The 13,714-nt window shown below is 49.5% G+C and overlaps 4 protein-coding genes across 5 annotated transcripts; 2 read left to right on the top strand and 2 right to left on the bottom strand.

Moving 5' to 3' along the window:
- Positions 1-4: 4 nt before the first annotated feature.
- On the top strand, positions 5-4,755 carry LOC6736426 (FACT complex subunit spt16). Of its 2 annotated transcripts, XM_016170446.3 has the most exons (9): positions 5-228; positions 423-686; positions 752-1,051; positions 1,114-2,291; positions 2,349-3,215; positions 3,269-3,531; positions 3,595-3,748; positions 3,860-3,976; positions 4,408-4,755. In XM_016170446.3, exons 1-9 carry the CDS (start codon positions 160-162, stop codon positions 4,562-4,564), a joined length of 3,369 nt encoding a protein of 1,122 aa, XP_016029930.1. In that variant the 5' UTR covers positions 5-159; the 3' UTR covers positions 4,565-4,755. The 2 variants fall into 2 exon arrangements, with proteins under 2 accessions (XP_016029930.1, XP_016029929.1); XM_016170445.3 differs by lacking the exon at positions 3,860-3,976 and having other exon boundaries at positions 8-228.
- Positions 4,504-7,562, bottom strand: LOC6736424. Its single transcript, XM_016170658.3, has 2 exons — positions 6,236-7,562; positions 4,504-6,174 (listed from the first exon to the last, which is right to left on the bottom strand). Exons 1-2 carry the CDS (start codon positions 6,300-6,302, stop codon positions 4,760-4,762), a joined length of 1,482 nt encoding a protein of 493 aa, XP_016029928.1. The 5' UTR covers positions 6,303-7,562; the 3' UTR covers positions 4,504-4,759.
- Positions 7,563-7,698: 136 nt separating this feature from the next.
- LOC27206271 (transmembrane protein 134) lies at positions 7,699-10,944 on the bottom strand. The gene is made up of 2 exons (XM_016170657.3): positions 10,445-10,944; positions 7,699-9,203 (listed from the first exon to the last, which is right to left on the bottom strand). The coding sequence occupies exons 1-2, from the start codon at positions 10,603-10,605 to the stop codon at positions 8,852-8,854; spliced, it is 513 nt and encodes a 170-aa protein (XP_016029927.1). The 5' UTR covers positions 10,606-10,944; the 3' UTR covers positions 7,699-8,851.
- A 148-nt stretch (positions 10,945-11,092) lies between these two features.
- On the top strand, positions 11,093-13,401 carry LOC6736422 (HBS1-like protein). The gene has a single exon (XM_002083258.4). It carries the CDS (start codon positions 11,300-11,302, stop codon positions 13,310-13,312), a length of 2,013 nt encoding a protein of 670 aa, XP_002083294.1. The 5' UTR covers positions 11,093-11,299; the 3' UTR covers positions 13,313-13,401.
- The last annotated feature ends 313 nt before the right edge of the window (positions 13,402-13,714 follow it).

Below are 13,714 nucleotides of genomic sequence, written 5' to 3'. Positions count from 1 at the left end.
GAGCGGTCTCACTCACGTTGAGCTGACGCTTATTCTTCTTCTTCTTCATCTGGTCGCCGCGCAATTTTTTTATCCGGCGGAATTTGCAAATGCAATTTCTGGCGTTTAGCGCATTTTAAGCGGAGTTAACGCAGACACAGTAACAAATCCGGCGGCAAGATGTCTAGTTTTGTGCTGGACAAGGAGGCGTTCGTGCGCCGCGTGAAGCGCCTCTACACGGAATGGAGGGTGAGTTCGTCCGCCGGTCGGCGATCTCCGGGTTTTTGGGGCCGCAGGAGCACTGGGGAGCACGTGGAGACTCTGCAGGCGGTTCGCGATAATGGATGATTGGGAGATATGGTGAAATTAAGTACCCATAGACCAGGTTGTGCGAGGAAAAGAGGCTTACTGCATAGTAATCTCGGCGTCTTTGTCTTTCGCAGGCTCCCAGCATCGGACACGATGACGCGCTCAGGAATCTGGACTGCATCATGAGCATCGTGGGCGTCGAAGAGGATGTCATGTACTCCAAGTCCATGGCCCTGCAGCTCTGGCTGCTGGGCTACGAGCTGACGGACACCATCTCCGTGTTCTGCTCGGATGCCGTGTATTTTCTGACTAGCAAAAAGAAAATTGAGTTCCTGAAGCAGACGCAGAACATCACCGAAGAAGGTTTTCCGGAAATCAATCTCCTTGTGAGGGATCGGGTGAGATTCAATTACTGCTTCCGGCCAAAAGTTCTGTAATTACTTCTGATCTTCACTACGAATAGACGGACAAGGACCAGGGCAACTTCGAGAAGCTCATCAAAGCCCTGCAGAACTCCAAGAAGGGTAAGCGTTTGGGCGTCTTCGCCAAGGACGCCTATCCCGGGGAGTTCAGCGAAGCATGGAAGAAATCGCTGACGGCGTCCAAGTTTGAGCATGTGGACGTCAGCACTATTATCGCCTACCTAATGTGTCCCAAGGATGAGTCGGAGATCAACAACATACGCAAGGCATCGCTAGTGTCAATGGACATCTTCAACAAGTATTTGAAAGATGAGATCATGGACATTATTGATTCGGACAGGGTGAGCTACTGGCTTTAAAGTTATGTGTTTCCTTCTTTATCAACCTCTTTAACCCATTTTAGAAAGTCAAACACAACAAGCTTTCAGATGGCTGCGAGGCTGCCATTGGCGAGAAGAAGTACACCAGTGGTCTGGATCCCAGACTCCTCGACATGGCCTACCCACCCATTATCCAATCGGGAGGAGCCTACAGCCTGAAGTTCTCCGCCGTGGCGGACAAGAATCCCTTGCACTTCGGTGTGATTGTGTGCTCCTTGGGCGCCCGATACAAGTCCTACTGCTCAAATATATCGCGCACCTTTCTGGTGAATCCCACCGAGGCCATGCAGGAGAACTACACATTTCTGGTAAGTGTGCAGGAGGAGATTCTCAAGCTGCTGGTTCCGGGCACAAAGCTGTGCGACGTCTACGAGAAGACCCTGGACTTCGTGAAGAAGGAGAAGCCGAGTATGGTGGACAATCTGCCCAAGAGCTTCGGTTTCGCCATGGGCCTAGAGTTCCGGGAGAACTCAATTGTCATCGGACCCAAATGCCAGGCGCTACTCAAGAAGAATATGGTCTTTAATTTGCACGTGGGCATCTCGAATCTGACCAATCCCGAAGCCACCGACAAAGAGGGCAAGAACTACGCCCTCTTCATCGGAGACACTGTCCTAGTGGGCGAACAATCCCCAGCCAGTGTGATGACTCCGTCCAAGAAGAAGATCAAGAACGTCGGCATCTTCATCAAGGACGACAGCGACGAGGAAGATGTGGACGACAAGAAGACCGCTAAAGAAGATCAGGGCACCGAAATCCTGGGACGCAGCAAGCGCAATGCGGTGCTGGAGTCAAAGCTGCGAAACGAGATCAACACAGAGGAGAAGCGCAAGGAGCACCAGCGCGAGCTGGCTCAGCAGCTAAACGAGCGCGCCAAGGATCGACTGGCCAGGCAGGGAAACTCGAAGGAGGTGGAGAAAGTGCGCAAGAACACCGTATCCTACAAGTCCATCAGCCAAATGCCGCGCGAGCCGGAAGTCAAGGAGCTCAAGCTTTACGTGGACAAGAAGTACGAGACCGTTATCATGCCAGTGTTCGGCATCCAGGTGCCGTTCCATATATCCACCATCAAGAACATCTCGCAGTCGGTAGAGGGCGAGTACACGTACTTGCGTATCAACTTCTTTCATCCCGGCGCCACAATGGGTCGCAACGAAGGCGGACTCTATCCTCAGCCAGAGGCCACCTTCGTCAAGGAAGTGTAAGTATAGTACGAAATCTGCTTTAGGAAGCCACTAACTGAACACTTTCGCTGCAGTACATACCGCAGCTCCAACGTAAAGGAACACGGAGAGGTGGGAGCTCCATCTGCAAATCTGAACAATGCTTTCAGGCTGATCAAGGAGGTGCAGAAGCGTTTCAAGACCCGCGAGGCTGAGGAGCGTGAGAAGGAGGATCTTGTGAAGCAAGACACGCTCATTCTATCCCAGAACAAGGGCAATCCCAAGCTGAAGGACCTGTACATTCGGCCCAACATCGTGACCAAGCGCATGACGGGCAGCCTGGAAGCGCACAGCAATGGATTCCGCTACATATCCGTGCGCGGCGACAAGGTGGACATCCTGTACAACAACATCAAGAGCGCGTTTTTCCAGCCTTGCGACGGCGAGATGATCATTCTTCTGCATTTCCACCTGAAGTACGCCATCATGTTTGGCAAAAAGAAGCACGTGGATGTGCAGTTCTACACGGAAGTGGGAGAGATCACCACGGATCTGGGCAAGCACCAGCACATGCACGACCGCGACGACTTGGCTGCTGAGCAGGCGGAACGTGAGCTGCGCCACAAGCTCAAGACTGCCTTCAAGAGCTTCTGCGAGAAGGTGGAAACCATGACCAAGTCGGTAGTGGAGTTCGACACGCCGTTCCGTGAGTTGGGATTCCCTGGAGCACCCTTCCGCAGCACGGTGACGCTGCAACCCACCTCGGGCTCCCTGGTCAATCTGACGGAATGGCCACCATTTGTCATCACGCTGGACGATGTGGAGTTGGTGCACTTCGAGCGCGTTCAGTTCCACTTGCGCAACTTCGATATGATATTTGTGTTTAAGGAGTACAACAAGAAGGTGGCCATGGTGAACGCCATTCCTATGAACATGCTGGATCACGTGAAGGAGTGGCTCAAGTAGGTTCATCTGCCCATTTGCAATTGCACTTTTACTAACGAGTATCCTGTAGCTCCTGCGACATCCGCTATTCGGAGGGTGTTCAATCCCTGAACTGGCAAAAGATCATGAAGACCATCACCGACGATCCTGAGGGATTCTTTGACCAAGGCGGCTGGACTTTCTTGGACCCGGAATCGGGCAGCGAAGGCGAAAACGAAACCGCCGAGTCCGAAGAGGATGAGGCCTACAATCCCACCGACGCTGAATCGGATGAGGAGTCGGACGAAGATTCCGAGTACTCAGAGGCATCAGAAGACAGCGAGGAAAGCGATGGTATGTGCAAACCAAAAACATCCAATATCTTGTAGTTGTTAATATTTTCATGGAAATTTGCAGAGGACCTTGGCTCTGATGAGGAATCTGGCAAGGATTGGTCCGATCTGGAGCGCGAGGCTGCTGAGGAAGACCGCAACCACGATTATGCCGCAGATGACAAACCACGCAACGGCAAATTCGATTCGAAGAAGCACGGCAAGAGTTCAAAGCACAGGTATGAGCCACGACCCCATCATGGACGGGTTTCCATGAAGAGTAACCTTATCCGAGATCTCCTTTCTCTTATCTATATCAATCGTTCTACCACATTTTACGTCCAACACAGTCGCCGCGACCGCGAGGAGGCTCGATCGTCGTCGCACAGTAAAAAGCACAAGTCGAACTCCTCCTCGTCCTCTTCGCATTTAAAGTCCTCCAGCTCCAAACATGGCAGCTCATCTAGGTTTGTTATCGAAAGCCCCGAACACTTAATACCCAACCATACGGCCTAACGCAAGTGCATTTCACATATCATTTCACTCACAATCACACACTGGAAGTTTCGTTATAAATTTGATTTTCTTCTTTGGTGGACCAAAAAAAAAAAAACACCAAGCAATTGGACTTTTTAAGAGTTATTTTTTGTTAATACACATTTTTCTCAATTGTTAAGTTATAGGGATACCCCAAATTCCATTTAATTATCCGTTTACAACCACTTTCTGTTTGGGTTTATGTCGAATTTTTTATGACTCTTTAGCCTGCCAAAATTGATAAAAAAAACAAAAACGAACAGCATCATACCTCGCTTGCTCAAAATTGATAACCACAGAGGAGTAATTATTTGTGAAACTTCTTTTAACACGTTCCCAAACCCCTTTGATTATTTTAAAGCCCGTCGAAGTCGTCGAAGGACAAGTACCACAGCCGGGACAAGCATCATTCCTCCTCATCGTCCGGAAACAAGAGCAGCAGCAAGGACAAGGATCGCAAGCGCTCGCGTGATGACAGTCGCGACAATGGACACAAGTCGAAGAAGTCGCGTCATTAGGGAGGGAGCTGTTCCTGTCGCCAAGCCTGTGGGGCACTCCGGTCGTAATTTAGCTCTCCTGTTACCCTTGTCTATCTGTTAAAGGACCCGCCACCCCGATCCCTGTCACTCATTTTTGTCACGCTTCAAAAGTTGTATTACAAATTAAATATAATACGATACATTACTATAATAAACTAATGTAAGAACTACATCCTACTTGTTCCAGCTGCCGAGCAGGTGCCTATAGGCGTGCACCTCCACTTCCCCGCTGTCGCGTCGCCGCCTTCGCCGTCCGCCGCGCTGCTCCTGCTCCTGGTGGAGATGAGGATGAGCTTGGGGATGCTGGCGCGGACTTCCGGCGGCGGCCACACTGCCCCGCCTTTTGTGCGCATCGAACATGTTGCGGGTCTTGTTGATCGGATAGCGCATCTTGTTCTTCAGCCAGGTGGTGAAGGCGCGCTCGTTGTCCTGCATCTTCTTCAGCTCCTGCTCGTTGCGATTGATGGTCTGCTCCATGGAGAAGCGCTGCTTCCGCCGCAGTTGCTGGTCCCGCCGCTGCAGTTGCTGGGCAGTCAGTCCGTACTCGGACATGTAGCCCGTGTACCTGGGTAACTTGCCCTGAATCGAATGCCGGTGCTCGCAGCAGATCTTGTAGTTCATCCGCACCGATGGAGACGTCGTAGAAGCGGAGGCAGAGGATGGAGTGGCCGTGGGCTTGGGCCGACGACGAAAGCTAAAACTGCGCGAAGTGAAGAAGGTCTTGGAAGTCGCCTTGGGACATGTGGTGCAGGATTCCCTGACATCATCGGGCTCCTCCTTCTTGTAGTAAATGCTCTGCTCGTTGAGCTCAAAGTCATCTGGAATATAGCTGGCCACAATGATGGACAGATCATCCTCCTCTTCGGCTTCAACTGGAGCCACCACAGGCGCTGGCGCCGGCAAAGGCACTTCAGTTTCGGCGCCCGTCAACCTGTCGATGGTTGCCTGCTGCTTCGGATCCAAAGTCTTGTAGAGATTCTTGTAGGCATCCCTTAGCTTCTGGCGAGCCTCATTCAAGGTCCGTTCCTCCTCCTCGCAATCGGATTCGGTTAGCAGATTGGTTAGACTCTTCTGGTCGGAGTCATCCTGGTCGAAAGTGCCCTGTCTCAGTTGAAGGGAGCCGGGCACAGAAGAGTCCTTTGCCGGAGGATCGTCATCCAGGTCTGCCTCATCTACACCGGAGAAGTCGTCTTCATCCTCGATGGGAGTGGCTTCCTGGACCACTGGCTGTTGGGGCACCTCACTCAAGTCCACGATTTCCTCGCATATCTCCTCCTCCACTTCATCCACTTCGGGTTCTTCCATCGGAGGCGGCTGCTCTACCAACTTGGTCACTTCTGGAGCCGCTGGTTCTTCCTCTGCAATGGGCTTCAGCTTCAGCTGCGTCAACTGCTGCAGCAGCTCATCGGGCGGACTGGGACTGAGATCCTTCTGCTGCTCCGTGGGCTCGTAATCCTCCAGATTAAGGGCAAACTTCACCTTGGTCACCTTGCCGTTGCCATTGGAGGACTCGTCGTCCAGCGCAAAGAGCTCCTTGTTGGCCTCCTTGATCCTGTCCACAATGTTGTACTCGTTGACCGGCTTCAGGACTGCGGAATAATCCATGAGTAAGGACATGCTGCTGCTGCCAACCTACGGGAAACGACTTACAGTAGACCTCGCAGTCCTCGTCCGACTCCGGCTCGCGTTCGCCCATCTCTGCCAGCTGCGGGCACATCGATTGCCTTCGAGTGCCGGGATATTTTTAGACCTTTAGCTTTTCGCGCTGCGATTTACGACCATTCACCAGCTGGAAACTTCGCCAAAACTTTCCATTTCGTGTCGCGTAGCTTTTCCGCACCCATCCAAGACTAATGAACTTGGATGTGCACTCCAGACATTAGCGGCTCCACTCCGCTCCCTTGCGGTTATGGCCCGTCATACAGGTCTCAATGGCGCCCGTTGCCAGGCCACTGGGATGTCCGGATGTTTGATCGATGCCCGGTGACAAATTGTCTCTCTAAGCAGCAGAGAGGCGGGGTCTGGCATGGAAGTGGATTCAGTTTTGGGCTCCTGGCCTCAGCTAAAATGTACCCCAGTCGATGTAACTATCCATATCTAAACGGCAACCCACCTACGCGAAATTGAAAAGATTGCGAACCAAATATGGCAAAAGGTGAGCTACTTTTTGTATCCGGGGAAGATAATGAAAGCGTACAGGTACAAGCCCCCAAACAAGCCCACCTCCACGAGTATCGAGGGCGGACTCCTTGGAGGGGGTGAATCAACAAACATTGTTTGGCGCTTAATTTCCATGCACTTTATTCCATTTCCACACTTACTTCGCTAAGCACATTTAAAGCTTAATCATCAACGGTCGAACCGAGGCGAAACAAGTCGGTTCGGGTCAAGTCGAATCGAATCGAACCGAGTGGAATCGAGGCAACAATTATTCAGATACAATTCAAATAAGTTCGAAGCTACAAAAATAATCGATTCGGAGAGGCGCACAACACCAATATAATTAAACCTATTAGAGCCGTCGTTAACTTCGTATATTGAGCAAGTATCTATCCTGCTCCATTGCCGATTTGATTGTTCCTAACGTTTCACTTCATCTCATTTGCATCGCCATTAGCCGAGGCAACCGATTCCATTTAGCCAAGAGCAGTTTGGGCCTGGTTTGGAGCTGGAGTTGGCAGACAGTGCGTTTCGTGGCTGTATGAATGGGCGTTTGCACTTATAATTATCAAAAAGATGTAGAGTAAGGTCAGCAAGAGAGCCAATATATAATATTTATGAGTTGAATTTAATTAGGACATAGTTAAGTTAATGAAATCGATTTAATACTTCCTATCTTACAGTCATGAAACGCACTGTCGAGTGAGGGCGAACTTGATAGTGATGGAGTCTGATACAGTTCAATGGGCATGCCGCAAAAGAAAGATAAAATTTATCGCTCGTTTTTAGCTGCGTAGAGAAATGAAATCAATTCCCAGAAATGAGTGCCAAAAAAAGAACGAAAAAGGAAGAAACAATTAAACACGTCTAAAAAACAAAAAACAATTGATAAAATGCAATCATATGGATATCAGTATATTCCCCCAAAGAATAAATAAGAAAAAACTGAAACGTTCAAAAATAATATTTTTAATTCGAATAAAAACCAACATTCAATGGGAAAATACATACAAAAGTCACAAAATTACATCTACAAATGAGGTTTCGTGTAAATTTCGAAAAAGGAGTCCTAAATTGTGTTGTGATTTAAGTAAATTTATTGTATATCTTCGATTGTTCTCCTTCTTGTTGGATTTTCCGCGTGTGATAATCGTTTTCGTTTTAATACAACCATATTCAGCATTTCTTAAAAAGAAATTATACGACATTAACAACTAAGCGGCTGATGAGGTGTGTGAGTGATTAGTTCTCAGAAATGTGGGTGAGTGTGAGATGTAATTTCATTAGAGGACGGGGTTAAAGGTCAGCGGAAAAGAGACGCGTCATCACTATAGCTATAAAAGAACGTATTGCAATATCGGCGCATCGTCTTACATCACTAGTAGCTTGGTATTATCATGGTTGCTCGAGGAGTCCTCGCTGCATTGCGATTAGGCTTTAACATAATCATAATCATAATTCGACGTTGACTAAGGTCTAGATCTAGTTCTTTAAGGCGCATCCCTGGACAGACGCTCACTAATCATATACATAGATTCGTGGGTGTACGGTTGTTAATCTTTTTAGTTTCTTGAGTGTTGGTTTTGAAAATCGTAAAACATTTTCGCACGCCTCGCGGCGTTTTTGGTGCAATTAAATTTCAATAAATTACAATTTATATATAGTATACGTTATAACTCTAGCGCTTCCTCAACATGTTAGCATCATATACAAAGTCTTTCGTTTGTTTCTTCTCTTTTGCTTAAATCAATTTCGAGTGTACGTATAAATGTTTATCGCTTGTTTGGGTTTGGTTTTGGAGAAGGGGGCATACAAAACACTTTACCGAGTATATAATAGAAAATATTGTAAAATATATAATCTATATATTGCTAGATTTCGATTCGGGTTTCAGGGGGAAGGGATATTTGTCTAAACGAAATTTTTGCCGCTAAACACAAAAAGTACGTTACACAAACCGAGTTTCGGGTTAATTACGATTACAATGTAGAAAATAAGTTGTTTATACGGGTCGGGTATAAACAAACACAGATTTATATTTATAGATGGGGTTTCTCCCACTCTCCTCGTCCGTGGATCAACCAGCTCGACTGCCCAGATGTCCGCTTATGTGAACAGCGGCAGGTGATAGAAGTCGAACCCTCGATATCCTTTGGCTGCCAGCCAGATGTACACGACGTGATAGGCCCCGGGTATGAAGCAGATGAGTCCCGCCACGAAGAACACGACTCCCTGCGACGTGTTCTGCGGATCCGCGATGGCGAAGGTGCCCATCACAAAGAGGCCCGTGCCCACGACCAGCAGCGTAAAGGCGGCCAGCACTGTGCGCCAGTTCTCACGCACCTTGGGATGCCGCCAGCAGTATGTGTTGGTCTCCTCCGTGGGCAGGTTGCCGTACTCCTGGATGAGCGAGTCGCTGTCCCGGGACGTTGTGTCCTCGGCATACTTGTTGTAGCCCCTGGGGAGACAGAAGTGGGGAAGCGGTTGAAAGAAGGTGCGATTCATAGCCTTGGGTGCTGTATAATTAAAGCCGGTTTTTTAACGCCGATTTGTTGACCCACTTCAAGATTCGTTAAACTTGGGAAAAGGGTTTCAGCCGAAGGTGCATTCGGGTTTTTGGGGTATATATATCCCTAAAGACATATGTTAAAATGCGAATATCTGAGTAATAGCCATCATTCATCTAAAACAACTATTGTACAGCAGATAATCTGTCTAAGTCCCTGATAAAGCTCAATTAGATATAATAAGCACATAATATTTGAATACGCTAAATAGCATATTTCAAGAGGCTTTTAAGATTATCTATCGATTGCCTAAAGAACACCCTGATTACTTGGCTTCTTCTAAAACTGGTTTTGCGGTTTATCGCGGTTTGGTGATGATTTCGTTAAATTTGGTCATAAGATAGCTAAGATAGCAGTGTACATGGCTGACTACAAATTTGATTTGAGCGGTATTTGAGGTTTAAGCGCCCACTCGGCATTTCCACTTGGTAAAATTTGGACTTTAAGACCCTTATCAACCATTTGCGGGGTTATCGCGGGGTTGGATTGCCGCCAAAGGCGAGGCGCAATCAATTTCGCGTTTACCACTCGTTTATATTGGCAAGAGAAGCCCGACAAGTGCGAACTGTGATGAGCTGCTAGCTGGTTTCGGCTTGCTGGGCTGGCCAACTGGTTCCAGCTGACCGCAGGCGAAGGCCACCCCCTCCCTCCTACTTCTCGTGCTCTTGATCCGCGCGAGAAACAGCAGAGACCCTTATGACGAAATTTATGCGCAATGATTTTTACAATTGAATGCCAAATTAGGCTGGACGTCTGCATTTATAATCCCCATAATTACACGTCGTTTCTGCAGTTGCGACACGCCATGCATGGCTAATGGGATGGAAGAAGGCATGGTATCCATCACGCACGCGCCGCTCGGCTAACTTATTCAGGTGCTTCCGGCGGGAATAAGGAAGTGGCCAGCCCGCAGAACACCAGATGCCCAGCTGGCCAAACGTACAAGTGCACGACGTGCACATAGTATAAACACAACAATAACCGGAATCACAGTCACAATGGGAATGGGAATGGAACTCCTTGTTTGGCACACAGCGGTGGCGGGGAAAATGGTGCCAGTAACAGCTGCCCACGCAGGCAGGTAGATCAAAGAAGACCTGTTTTCACCAGAGAACGAGCCTAGCCCACTCACTTGGGGTCCTGAATCCGGATGGAGACGTCTTCGGTGGAGCGACCTTGCTTGCCTCTCATGGGCGTGGATATCACGGTGGAGCCATATACGCGTATCGCCTCGTCGGTCTCCTCCTCGAAGGCGTCGTGAATGGAGAAGCCCCTGGCCCCGTTGTTGTACATGTTTTCTGGCTTGGATTCTGCTTTTTTCTTTCCCTGTTTCCCTGTCCGTTGTTTAATAATAAACGAGTGCGCTGGAGATTCGGATTCGGGCTGCCAACGTTGGCTGCCAGCACGGCGGAAATCGGGGGAGATGCGGCTCCGACTTAGTGCTGCCCCGCCTGCATTTTCGCGCACTCCGTATTCGCAATGTTTTGCACTGATTTCTGTGCCCGTAACCGTGGAAAAAGTGTTTTTCTTTTCACATTAAAACGCGACACAAAGCAAAAAATATTCAGACTCGCAGCAGTGTGACCGTTCCTCGGGGGTGGTTAAATGCTGTGTGGGGGTGGCTGCCAGCCTGCATGGTATATTTAAGCACACATCGCTGTTCACACAAGGCCGCATCAATTACACTTGACCATTGTTGTTCCTTCTCTCGACCTCCTAACATATTTTCAAAATGTGTAGATTTGTAACTTGTAACGAATTTTTAAATTCTTATGTCAATTGATTGATACATCAAGCAAATCATAAAAGTCGCCTCTCTGCTAGTGGCAATACCTTCTACCTTCGTACTATTGTACTAAAAACTTCTGGTCGAAGTGCCGCAAAATACCAAACCTCTGAAAAGGCAGCCACACCTGCACGCACCTTTATTATTTTTAATGAAATTCTGACCCTGCTCCGTAAATTGTGAAATACAAAGTCCTCCAAGATGTCGCGGCACAGGATAGTGCGCACCATGGACTACAACGATGAGTACGATGGCTACGACGACATCTATGGGCACTCCGTGGAGGACGAGCACTGCATCTCGCCCACGGATGCCCAGCAATGGCTCTACGATCGAGCTCGTGGCCAGCAGAGCATCTCGGCGTTTATCAGCAAGAACAAGGACATCCAAGAGGAGGAGGACGATGAGGATGAGGACGAGGACGCCGCCTTCGCGAAGGCTCGTCGCGACTCCGAGAGCTTCCAGATGCCGCAACTGGACGAAATCGAGCAGGCCAAGCTGAGCTCCTGCGTGGACGAGGTGCGCAGCGTGGTAGGCGATGCCGTTTCCGAGCGCCGCATCGTGGAGACATCCATGAAATTCGACTACGACATGCAGAAGATCCTGGACGAGATCCTCAACGAAGAGACCAAGAAGTCTGCCAAACCGGCTGTGAATAAGATGAAAGCGCCCGCCGCTCCAGTGCTGCCAAAGACGGTCAGCAAAACGGTGCCTACGCCACCACCCAAGATCAGCCTTAAGGAGCCGCGCCGGGGCTTCGAAATACCCTCACCCAAGGTGCCCTCATCGCCTGTGGTCTCGGGCCGAAACACACCCGTTGACATCAGCGCCGGCGACGACATCTCCCGTAGCTCAGCATCCGTTTTTAAGGTCTCCAAGGAACAGGCCGTGCGCAATGCCCGCCAGCTGTACGAGAAGGAGCGAGCCGACCAGAAGAGCCACATTCACATGATCGTCATTGGTCACGTCGACGCCGGGAAGAGCACGCTGATGGGCCATCTACTGTACGACACCGGCAACGTTTCGCAACGCGTGATGCACAAGCACGAGCAGGAGTCCAAGAAGCTGGGCAAGCAGAGCTTCATGTACGCCTGGGTGCTGGACGAGACGGGCGAGGAGCGGGCCCGCGGCATCACCATGGACGTGGGCCAGTCGCGTATCGAAACCAAGACCAAGATCGTCACACTGCTGGATGCTCCGGGGCACAAGGACTTCATTCCGAACATGATCTCCGGTGCCACACAGGCGGATGTTGCCCTTCTGGTGGTGGATGCTACAAGGGGAGAGTTTGAATCCGGCTTTGAGCTCGGCGGACAGACTAGAGAGCACGCCATCCTAGTGCGATCCCTGGGGGTTAACCAACTAGGCGTGGTCATCAACAAGCTGGACACCGTTGGCTGGTCCCAGGACCGATTCACAGAGATTGTGACCAAGCTAAAGTCCTTCCTCAAACTGGCGGGCTTCAAGGAGTCCGATGTGAGTTTTACGCCCTGTTCCGGACTAACTGGCGAGAACCTCACCAAGAAAGCCCAGGAACCCGCCCTGACTAGCTGGTACAGTGGACGCCATCTGCTGGATGTCATCGAGAACTTCAAGATCCCCGAAAGAGCCATTGATAGACCGCTGCGGATGTCCGTGTCGGACATTTACAAGGGCACTGGCTCCGGATTCTGCATCTCGGGACGAGTGGAAACCGGAGTTCTGTGCCTGAACGACAAGGTGCTGGTTGGTGCCAGCCGGGAGCAGGCGCAAGTGAAATCCCTCACCATGGACGAATTTCCACAGACTTGCGTGTTCGCCGGCGACCAGGTCTCCGTTACCCTGCCCGCCTTGGACATCAACAACGTCACTGTGGGCTGCATCATCAGCGATCCACAGACCCCCATTCCTGTGACAACGCGATTCCAGGCCCGCATTATCGTGTTCAACGTCAAGGTGCCCATTACCATGGGCTTCCCCGTGCTGCTGCACCACCAATCCCTGATAGAGCCCGCCGTGGTCTGCAAGCTAACCGCATCGATTCACAAAAGCACCGGCGAGGTGGTCAAGAAGAAGCCGCGTTGCCTGGGCAACAACTCGTGTGCCCTGGTGGAACTGGAAACCAGCAGACCCATCTGCATCGAGCGGTATGCGGACTTCAAGGAGCTGGGACGCGTGATGCTGCGGGTGGCGGGAGTCACCATTGCCGCCGGAATGGTCACCAAGATCCGCTAAGTCGATGACCGCGCTGGATTTTGTACGAAATTTTAGTTAGATATTAATGAACTTTTGTTGATTTGCTAAATATACATAGTTTATATGAATTGCTCAAATCAAAAAGCACTGAAGCAGTGGAAGAGATTTCGGTCTGACCATTTTAGCGGTATCTTAACAAAAAAGAGTTTTTCATGGAATTAATCACTTCTACAGGGGTCATAATATTCCAAAAATGTGATAATGCTATATTGTATAAATAGAATTCTTTTCCTTATGATAAATTCTATGATTCAAATCTGTATCTCGAAAATGGGAATATGCGTCTGACTAAAATTCTGAATGCGAATCATATTGCTGATTCATGAAACAATCAAGCATTTGTATTTTTGTTTTCATACTATCGGCAACACAGCTTGTATA

This window comes from Drosophila simulans, chromosome 3L (genome assembly GCF_016746395.2).
Source record: "Drosophila simulans strain w501 chromosome 3L, Prin_Dsim_3.1, whole genome shotgun sequence".
NCBI lineage: Eukaryota > Metazoa > Arthropoda > Insecta > Diptera > Drosophilidae > Drosophila > Drosophila simulans.
This window is presented reverse-complemented; position numbering and strand designations above follow the sequence as displayed.